This window comes from Musca domestica, unplaced genomic scaffold (genome assembly GCF_030504385.1).
Source record: "Musca domestica strain aabys unplaced genomic scaffold, Musca_domestica.polishedcontigs.V.1.1 18, whole genome shotgun sequence".
In the NCBI taxonomy this organism is placed as follows: Eukaryota; Metazoa; Arthropoda; class Insecta; order Diptera; family Muscidae; genus Musca; species Musca domestica.
In genome coordinates, this window is record NW_026712238.1 from 8,748,564 (window position 1) to 8,759,935 (window position 11,372).

The following is an 11,372-nucleotide window of genomic DNA, read 5'->3' on the forward strand; positions in this document are numbered from 1 at the left end:
TTTCTTAAATTTTCTTAATTTCCATTTAGAGTTTACAAATACAAACTTAATAAAAAGTTTTTAAAAACTTAATAAGACACATATATAATATTTATATAAAAATTTAATGAATTTAATTGTTGTTTTTTTTTTGTGTAGAAACTATGTATATTTAAAAAAAGAATGTATATGTTTTATTTTAATATATATATATATAAATTCACAACTTTAAATAATATTTAGTTATTGCTTTGTTTTAAAAAAGATGAAATAAAAAAACAACAACAAATAGAAACAAATTCTTTAGAGAGAGAGAGAGATGGGAAACAATTTCAATTTTGACGTAGCGGGATCATACTTCTTTTGAAAAAAAAAAAAAATAAATTTATATTCTTTGTAAAACAAGAGTTTGTGCAATGTTGGAAGGTCTTCTTATGGGGAAAATATTTAAATTAAATAAGAGCTTTTGGGTGATGTTATAAAATGTGATGTTTTCAATTTTAAATTACTTTTCAATCTCAGTTTTTAATGTGTATTTTTCCAATATTTAATTAAAAAGGAATATGAGCTCTGGCTCCAGACAAAATCCGCTTGTTTATTTCATTTTGAATGAAAAGATTTTATGTAAAAATTTAATTTTCCTTTTTTTTGTTAAAATAGGCTTGTCTCTGTAAAACATTTCTTGCAAAAATAGTAACTTTTATGTCAGTGAAATATTAAAAAAAGTATTTTTTCAAACCCTTTGTAAGAACCTTTCCTCCATTGCACAGGAAGGGGGTGTTGAGTTTTATAGTTGTTGTTCAATAATAATTTTTTATGTTTAAATATAATCTAGTAATAACAAAAATTGGATTTTCCAAAAAAAAAGCTTTTCATTTAACTGTCATCAACGTTTAACAAAAGGAAAAACATTGCAAATTTGTTGTTTTTTTTTAACTAAACCTCATTTTACATTGCTGCTAGTTTGTTTCTGGTTTGTTTTTAGGTAAGATTTTTGTTGTTATTTTTTTTTGCGTTTTGATTGTGTTTTTTTTATAAAAAATATATAAAATATTTAGAAAACTATTTTTCATTCTTTCTTTTTACCTCTGTTTCAATTTTTTTATACATACAATTTGTTTTTAGCTTGCATTTTCATTTTCTAGTTTTGTTTTGTTTTGCTTTTGCTCTTGGTTAATTTTTACAAAATACACAAAAATGTCTTGGGTTTTTCTTTTTTTTTCACTATATAGAGATTCTGGTTTTTGTTTTTTAAATATTGTCTTTTTTTCATTTAATTTATAATAATAAATATATATATTTTATGTATGTATATGTGATATTCTTCCCAAAAAAAAAAGAGTTTTCATTTCATCCCAATTCATACTCTCAAACGATCGATCGTTTTCTCTTGATCTAAAATAGTATAATACAGGTTCTTGAGAGTTGACAGTTGGGACTTCAAATTACATTTTGTGGCCTATATCACTATCCGTGTGTGTGTGTGTGTGGGCATCATGGTGTGTGTGTTGTGTTGTATATTTTCAAACTCAAACTTTAAGTTCAATTTTTCAAAATTTTGTTATACATCAAAGATATGTTTTTGGATTTTTTTTGTTTGTTTGTTTCTTGTTTTCTCCGTTTTTTTTTTTTTCATTCTTCCTTCCTTTCCGTTTTCCATCTTATATATTTTTTTGTTTGTTTCCTTACATAGCTATATATTTATATAAAAAAGTATGTATATATAAATAATTTATATAGTTTCTGTTCTTTTGTTTTTTTTTTCTGACGTTATCTAAGTGTTCTTATTGACATCAACGGTTGCTGTCACTTCTAGCTGTTGTTGTGGTTGGATTTTATAGTGGCTGTAATAGTTGTTGTTGTTCATTATTTTACTTTTCCTGTTCATGCTGTTGTTGTGGTTGTTGTTGCTGGTATTAACGTTATGTTAAATTAAATTTAAATTTGTTCTCTTTATCGTAGTTGTTCCACAGGTTGTTAGTGTTATTGTTGTTGCCGTAGCTAAAATCTGATGTTAGGGTTTATATCAGCATTCAGACTTATCTTCTTCCACCAAATACTGGGTATCTTTGCCATTATCGGCGGATGGATCTAATTCGCGGGTTCTTAACTGTAGTTGCGGTGAGGATTTGTGCGTTATACTGCTAGGTGCTAAAATGGCTGATACGGGTTCCGTAAATGGACCGATGGGTTTTGTTTTGGAGGGATCGTGTGGCACTTCGTAAATTCCTGGAAAATAAAAAGAAAAAAAAAACATTAGAAAAAAATGTAAATATTTATATTTATTTTCAGGTCCTATAAAAGAAAGGAGAAAGATAAGAGTATAAAACGAAGGGTACGAAAAGTACTAAAATGTACTAAAAATTGAATACCTTGTATTGGACAAACTAAATGAGCTAGAATTCTGAAATTTGGAATGAGAGTATGGAAGTACCAAAGGGTTTTGGGAAATTCGAACTTTAGGGATATAAAAAGTCCTTAAATGGTACTAAACTTCTAAAATTGTACCATTTGATATTAACTTGAAATTTGGTATGAGAATCAAGGTTGGCAAGTAAGTTTGATATATGATGGTGGTTTTGGAAACGTGTACTAAGTGTACAAACTGTACTAAATGGTACTAAAAAGATACCGTTTGGTACTATGTGAACGTATAAATCCAAGAACATGAAATTTGGTATGATAATCAAGGTTGAAAAGTACGTTTGATATATGAAGGTGGTTTTGGAAATGTGTACTAAGTGTACGAGCTGTACTAAATGGTACTAAATTTGGAATAGGTTGGTTCAGGGAGATTGGATGAAGCTAGAATTTTGAATTTTTTTACTGTGGTCCTTTTGGTGATATGTTTCTCATAAAGAGCTGGTTTTGGAAATGTGTACTAAAAGTGAACGAAATGTATTACATCGTACAATATTTGGTACAATTTGGTATTGCGTGAACGGTTACGGCTTGAAATCTGAAATTTCGCATTTATATCACTGAATCACTGAATCTGAAATCGAAATCTGAAATTTCGCATTTATATCACTGTTATTGCGTACGGTTGAGATTTGGAAGTGGTTTTGGAAATTCGTGCTAAAAAGTACTAAATGGTACTAAATTTGCAATTTGGGTAAATATTGAGTTGGATGTGTAAAATTTGGCATTAGAACCACCTTTTGTGTGGTTCGGTTGATACATGGCGGGAGATTTGGAAATACGTACCAGAAAGTGCGAAAAGTACTCAATGGTACTAACTTTTGTATTTGGGGAACGCATAGAGCTTAAAATCTAAAATTTGGACTTAGTCTTTGATGTTGTGTAGGAAGACAATCTTGAGGGGTTTTCTGAGATCCTAACAATACGTATACCAAAAGTACTAAAATGGACTAAATTTGGTACCATTTGTAATTATGTGAACGGTTAGAGGTAAATTCTTAAATTTTTGTAAGAGAATCTATTTTTGGTAAGGAGGCTGGTTTTGGATATGAGTACTAAGCGTAAGAACTGTACTAAATGGTACTAAATTTGGTACAATTTCATTTTGGATAAACAGAAGAAGAATGGAATGTTGTTACTGGGGTCAATACATGTGGGTAGGTTTAAGATAAAGATTTGGGGTCAGGAATTCGTTCAGCAAGCATACGTAAGGTACTAAATGGTACTGATATTGCTTGAAATCTGAAATTTGGTTATAGAATCACTGTTAGTGTATAAGATGGAGAATTGGTTTGGTTTTGGTTGGTTTTGAAAAGGTGTACTATGAAGTACACGAAAAGTACTAAATAGTACTATATTTGGTACAATTTGGCATTGGATGAACATATAGTGTTTAAAATCTGAAATTTTGGTATTAGGGTCACCGTTCATGTGTATCCTTGATATAAGGAGGTGGTTGTAAAAATGTGTATTATAATTGTACGAAAAGTACTAAATGGTACTAAATTTGGTATTGTGTGAAGGGATAGGATTGAAATCCAAAAATTTAATTTTGAAGTCTCTTTTGATATCTGGAATTTAGATATGGAGGTGGTTTTTGGAAATGTGTACCAAAATTGTACGAAAAGTACTAAATAGTATCAAAAATGGTATTGGATGAAGGGATAGAGCTGGAAACCCAAAATTTGATATTGAGGTCTCTGTATGTACCTGTGTTGAGATCTGGCTGTGGTAATTATTCGAAAAGTACAAAATTGTACTAATTTTGGATCACTGTTGGAATGGAGAAATTTAGATTGTTTTGGAAATGCGTACTATATGTTACCAAATTCGGTATTGAACAAATTGTGCATTTTGAGTACTAAAAAGGCCTAACACGAATGTTGGAAAGAATCTAAAAATTTAAGATGGACTTTTCGCTGACGAAATAGGAGGTACTTGCTAGCCAGGTAGAAATCCGTAAAATTTTGAAAATTTTGTTCAAGGATCACCAGGGACAATATCGTGAATTTTCTTCAAGTTTGTAATCTTGGATTTTTATAAAAAATTTCTTCAGGGTTATACTAGTGAATTTTGAAGACTATTTCTTTAGGGCTATAAAAGTGGGATTGTAAGGAATATTTCTTCAAGGATTATCAGGGCTATAATCGTAGATTTGTAAAGAATATTTCTTAAAGAATTATCAGGGCTATAATCGTGGATTTGTAAAGAATATTTCTTAAAGGATTATCAGGACTATAATCGTGGATTTGTAAAGAATATTTCTTAAAGGATTATCAGGACTATAATCGTGGATTTGTAAAGAACATTTCTCCTAAAATTAATATCCTGATCTTTTCAGTATTGTAACTGGCATGGCTAGTTATCAATTGTGTTCTTCAGAGTTTATAAGGTCAGATAAATATTTTATGTGACCGCTAAAATCTAATCAGAAATATATTTAATATTCTCTAAAACATACCTGATCCATTGCTTATGCTTGGATCCGTTGTACCCGATTGTACAGCATCGTACATGGGATTGGAGAAATCACGGGTCTTGCCCGCATTCACTGTTTGTAAATTGTAGCCTTCCAAGGGTGCAACATCGCCCGTTGAGGTACCAACTGGGGCTGTGGGTCCTGGGAAGCCAGGAGCATTGAATTCAACATTGGTACCCTGGCGGAAGGTGACACTTTGTGATGAAGTCAGCGTAGGTAGGCGGGCCAGTTTTCCACTAAAAAAAAGAAAATTGCGTTAATCATTTGAATCTTTTTCGAGAACCTTCAAAAAATACTCACAATGGCTTCTTGCGTATCACGAACCAAACACCACCGGCAGCCAGAAGCACCAATAGAATTACCATTATGGGCACCACTACGGCTGTGACATTAGCACCACCATGCCCAAACATGCCGGCAGCATTTTGTTCACAATGATCACCCTTGAAATCGGCCAAACATTCACACATCAATTCGCCGTTGTTATCCTCAACACAGAAACCACCATTCTGGCATGGGCAGATGCGTGGAGCAGGTCTGGGACGTTCAGCAGCAGCATCACAGATAACCTCAACAGTGCTGCGATGTGATGGCAAAGCACCCGAACTGTCGGGACAAGCACAACGATGTCCTCCGGGCACCAAGAGACACAAATGCGAGCAGCTGGAGCCAAAGCAAGGATCTTTCAAACTGGTATTATAACGTTTCTCGTGATATATCTTCAAACCCGAAGGATTGACAAGATTGCGATGAACCGCAACCTGGACACCACGACCGAATTTGTCTTGTTTCAGTAGCTCTCCGGTGTCACGTGTCACCCAGTACATATTCGATTCGAAAATATCCAGTGAGACGGGATGTCTAAGTTGATCGCCTTTCACAACGGTCTTGCGGGCCGAACCATCTGGTTTGATGGACTCAATGGTATTAAGTTTGGTGTCCACCCAATAGATGACATGATCTTGGGCATAATCGATGGTGAGACCAGCTGGGTGTCGTATGGCTTCGGTAATAATTGGTCGACGCTTCGAGCCATCCATCCATGAGACCTCAATCTTGGGAGCAGAACCAGCATCAGACCAATAGATACGACCCAATTGGGGATTAACGGCAATGGATGTGGGTACTTCAAGACCGGCATTGACAATTGATCTTCGGTAACGGCCATCGGTGGTGGCAACCATAACACGGCCACGAGGCTTAGATCCTGTTCTGTCCACCTCAGCCCAGTAGAGATTGTTGGCCAACCAATCAACAGCCACTGCTGTGGGTTTGGAACCTCCCTTCATATTCAAGTCCTGGGCAAAACCAATACGAGCCTGACCATCCACAGCATTTACCATGTAGGAACGTTTTATGGTCTTGTCATAGCTATCGGCCCAGAAGACAATCTGCTGTTCGGCATGATAATCCAAAGCCTCAATACGTTTCTCCGACAAGATGACATCGTATTCGTCCTTCTTTTGTAAGTCTAAAGCTCTTATCTCGGGACCATTTGAGAATATCACCACAACATCTTCCTTTTCGGCCTTGCACACCCCTGAGGTGCTGTCCACCAGGCGGAAACCATCCCGACAGGAACATGAATAGGTGCCATTCAAATTGTGACATTGGTGGGAGCAGGTGTGTTGGCGTGTGGCACATTCATCCACATCCACACATTTCTTTTTGTTGTCGTTGGAAATAATATAACCCGGATAGCAGGCACAAATGTAACCACCATCGGTCAGATTGTGACAATGATGTTGGCATCCGCCGCGGGTGTCATCCAGACAACTGAGATTATGATGGCAACCCAATTCATCGGAAGCATCACCACAATCATCGGAGTAGTCACAAACTTGGGCACGATCGATACAGTTCTTGTTGGCACACTGATACTGGGTATAGAGATCACAGGGCTTCACCTTGGAGGCACATATGGTCATATTGTTTTCATCCGAACCATCACCACAATTGTCCACACCATCACATATCTGATAACGGGCCACACAACGATGATTGTCGCATTGGAATCGTCGCAGCGTGTCACAATTGAAATCGGAACAAACTTTAGGATCTTCATCGGAACCATCACCACAATCATCAGTACCATCGCAAAGATCCGAGGGGGAAACACAGAGATTATTCGAACATTGGAAGCGTGATTCGGGGCAATAACGGCCGCCTGGGAATCTTGGAGGACAACCCATTTCATCGGACATGTCACGGCAATCCCGATCACCATCACAACGGAAGTACGAGGCAATACAGTGACCCGAGGCACATTGGAAGGTGCCGTTCTTGCACTGGAAGCCCTCACAGTTCAATTCATCCGAGTTGTCACCGCAGTCATCCTCATGATCACACTGCCAGCGTGATGAAATACATTTGCCATTGCCGCAACGGAATTCCGATTCGGAGCATTCGCGATATTTGCCCTTGCACACGGCTTCGTTTTCGTCCGAACCATCACCGCAGTCATCGGCAAAGTCACACATCCATTGTCTGGAAGAGAGAGAGAAAAAAAGGGAAGGTTAGAAAATGTTCGAAAACATTAAAAAAATCCGGGAGGATCTCCCACACTTACTTGGGAATACATCTGTTGTTGCCACACTTGAAGTCAGTTTCCGAATTACAAGATGGACAATTCTCCGGCAACTCATCACTGTTGTCACGGCAATCATCCTTGCCATCACAGAACAGCCATTTCGGAATGCAACGATAGTTGGATTGTCCAGGACATCTCTGCCAGCCAGTGGTGCAGTTACGTTGGCGACACATATAGGCAGGCTCATCGGAATCATCACCACAATCATTGTCGAAATCACACATCCACAGCTTGGGAATGCATCGGCCATTTTTGCAGCTAAATTCGGTTTCAGGATCGCAGACACGTTTATCTGTTCCAGTAGAGAAAGAAATAGGTTTAGAAAAATGATAAACTAGGGTATGAGGTTTTAAAACTTACTGCACACAGCCGGATCCTCATCGGAGCCATCCTTACAATCCGCATCGCCATCACAACGCCAGCTATCCAAAATACAACGGCCACTGGACTTACATTTGAAATCAGAATCGGGACAGGGTAGATCACAGTTTTGTTCATCGGAACCATCACCACAATCGTCGATGCCATCACAAATGGTGGCCGAAGGAGTGCAGTTGGTATTCTTACATTGGAATGTGCCGGCCCGGCAATGACGTTGCGGACAAGTGGTGGGCTCATCTGAACCATCCTTACAATCCTTTTCACCATCACATTTCCAGAACCAGGGTATACATTTCTCATCATCTCCACCGCAACGATGTTGGCCAGTGGTACAATTGGCAATACAGGTCTTACTATCACGAGCCAAATAGAACTGGTTGGGACAGGCACACTTATAGCCGGGAGCACCTTCTTCAATGTAACCCTCAATATTCAAGTAGGTCGACTCCGGGGGAGGTGAGATCAAACACAAATGTGAACAGCCACCATTGTTGGTACCACACGGGTTATTATAGGGCACTTGACGCAATGGATGATTGATGTGGATATCATAGGGACGATGAGTGGTGTTGCGTAGCACGGTAAAGTTAGCACCAGTGAATTTATTCGCCCTGGCAATTGCCTTCAAATTCCAATCACTCCAATACAAATGATCATCGAACAACGAGATGGCAAAGACATGAGGAACCTTAGCACCGGACAAGACAATGTGACGATGACGTCCTTCCAAATCAGCATAGGCTATGTAATCCAAATGAGCATCAGCCCAATAAATACGATCCGTAAAGTAATCAATGGCCAAGGCATTGGGCCAGGCAATATCATTTTCCCATGTCAAAATCCGGGTAAAGTTCGAACCATCCATACCCATTTTGGCAATGTAGGCCTGCAGATGCCATGAGGTAAAGTATAGGAAACCAATACCTGGATGGACAACAATTGCCCTAGGATCGACCACACCACTGCGCAATGTCTTGCGTTTGGTACCATCCAGCTCCGCCACATCCAGATTCTTGGAATGTCTATCTAACCAATAGAGTTTACGGCCCACCCAATCAATGGCAATACCCTCCAGGCCATGTGAATCGTGACGTATAACAGCTTCACGTGGTGGTTTCTCACTTGGATCGGTATATTTCGAACGGAATATTGTCTTGGCCGTGACATCACAGAAATACATGTACTCCTCCTTAATGTCAAAGTCCAAAGCCACAACATTCATTAGATCCTGATGCATGAGATTATATTGATGGCCATCAACGGACATGTTGCGTACATAGTATTTGTTCGTAAAGATTAACCAGGCTGAGGTATTGTCCTTACGCTTGCATGTGTGTTCATCCAGCTGGCGTTCGTAATAGCGTTCATCACATTTACAATAATAGCTGCCCGGGGTGTTGGAACAATGTTGTGAACAGGCACCGGGTAATTCAATACATTCATCAATGTCCGCACAGGCTTTGCCATCGGCCAGGAGTCTATGTGGGGAGAGGGAAGAAAATTGAAAAATGTTGTAATATTCCGAAAATTAAGTGATTTAAATAATAAAATACTTACTTATAACCCTGATTACAATCACAGTAATAGCTGGTCGGCGTATCGACACATTTATGACCACACTGGTTAATTTCCACCTTGGCACATTCGTCGACATTACAATGGGCCGGTTCATCTGAGTCATCGGAACAATCGGAGACCTTATTACACACCAGTGACATATCTATACACTGACCATTGGCACAAGTAAACTGGCCAGTAGTACATGTGGAATTATCCTTTTTACAACCGACCTCATCCGAATGATCACCACAATCATCCTCTCCATCGCAGCGATATTGATTGCGTATACATTTGAAATTCTGGCAGGTGAATTCATGTTCCGAACACGTCTTGTATTTCGAGTTACAGAATTTACCCTCATCCGAGCCATCACCGCAATCGTTGTCGTGATCACAAACCCAACCCTGGAAAGGAGAGAGAGAGAGAAATACCATTATAATTTTTGTTTTTTGAGAGAGTGAGGAGAGATCGAAACATTTTGTGTGAGAGAGAGAGGTTTTTATACCCTCCACCATACTATGGTGGTATATTAACTTCGTCATTCCGTTTGCAACTCCTCGAAATACTCATGTCGGATCCAACAAAGTATATATATTCATGATCCGCGTAAAATGCTAAATCCGTATGTACGTCTGTAGGTTGTTGAACGAATTGAGATTTGATGATGATGTTTATATTTCAGCGGGCAGGTTAGGTTCGAAAATGGGTCATATCGGTCCACGTATTCGTATAGCCACCATATAACGATACCTCCTCCCGATATTCTGTATTTTCATGATTTCAGCGACATTTTATAACGGAATTGTTTCAAATTTAGCCTTTGACATAATTTTTCGCATGAAGGTCCAAGTCTTCGAATAGCCCCCATAAAACGGCAAATTTCGTATTCAAAGTTCGTAATAGATACTACAACCTTTGCCAAAAAATTTCGTATGCAGGTCCCCGTCTTCGTATCGCGCTCATATAACGGAATCTCCTCATATTCGGTATTTTCATGATGTTACCGGCATTATTCACCGGAATTGTTTCAAATTTCATATTCAAAGATCTTAATGGGTACTAAAGCCCATGACAAAAAATTTCGTTTGCAGGTCCACGTCTTCGTATAACCTCCATATAAGGGTACCTCCCGATATTCGGTATTTTCATGATTTTAGCGACATTATTTACCGGAATTTTTTAGAGTTTCGTATTCGATATTTGTAATGGGTTAGTACCCTGCCTATGAAAAAAATTTCGTATGCCGGTTCACGTCTTCGTATAGCCCCCATATAACGGTACCTCCCAATATTCGGTATTTTCACGATTTTAGCTACCACATTCACCGGAATTGTTTTAAATTTCGTATTCAAAGTTCGTAATGGGTACTGCAGCCTATAACAAAAAATTTCGTATACAGGTCCACGTCTTCGAATAGCCCCCATATAACGGTACGTCCCGATATTCGGTATTTTGATGATTTTAGCGACAATATTCACCGGAATTTTTTCAAATTTCTCATTTGAAAATCTTAATGGGTACTACAGCCTATAACAACAAATTTCTTATGCAGGTCCAAGTCTTCGTATAGCCTGGTATTTTTTAAGATGTATTTTTCGAATTTTTTTTGAAAATTTTCAACTTCCTTCCAAATGGTGGTGGGTATTCGCCCCGCCGAACTTAGCTGTCTTGTTTATTTGTTTCCCCTTACCTTATTAATACATCTGCCATTGCCGCAGGTGAACATATCCTCACCACATGGTTGCTGGGTGGCACAGTTATGCAAAGTGACATTCTCATCGGCACCATCCACACAATCTGGATCACCATCACAAATCCATTTCTTGGGTATACACTGAGCCCTGCCCCATGATTTGTTTTCGACACAGGTAAATTCGGTTTCCTCATCACATTTGCGTTCATCTAAAAAGAAAAACAAAGAAAAATTCGGTGAAAAATCCTTTCCAATTTTTTAAAACGTTT

General features: G+C 38.1%; 1 protein-coding gene across 3 annotated transcripts in view; it reads right to left on the reverse strand.

The window, feature by feature from the left end:
* The window catches only part of LOC101890934 (low-density lipoprotein receptor-related protein 2), a 481,392-nt gene continuing 470,020 nt past the window's right edge, over positions 1 to 11,372 (reverse strand). For all 3 annotated transcript variants that reach the window (XM_059120925.1, XM_059120924.1, XM_059120926.1), the window contains exons 9-15: positions 11,101 to 11,312; positions 9,408 to 9,814; positions 7,830 to 9,328; positions 7,449 to 7,761; positions 5,180 to 7,366; positions 4,862 to 5,115; positions 1 to 2,208 (exon numbers count right to left, since the gene is read on the reverse strand). In XM_059120925.1, the coding sequence (XP_058976908.1) occupies positions 2,006 to 2,208; positions 4,862 to 5,115; positions 5,180 to 7,366; positions 7,449 to 7,761; positions 7,830 to 9,328; positions 9,408 to 9,814; positions 11,101 to 11,312 (5,075 nt within the window). In that variant the 3' untranslated portion in view covers positions 1 to 2,005. The remainder of the gene's footprint in view (positions 2,209 to 4,861; positions 5,116 to 5,179; positions 7,367 to 7,448; positions 7,762 to 7,829; positions 9,329 to 9,407; positions 9,815 to 11,100; positions 11,313 to 11,372) is intronic.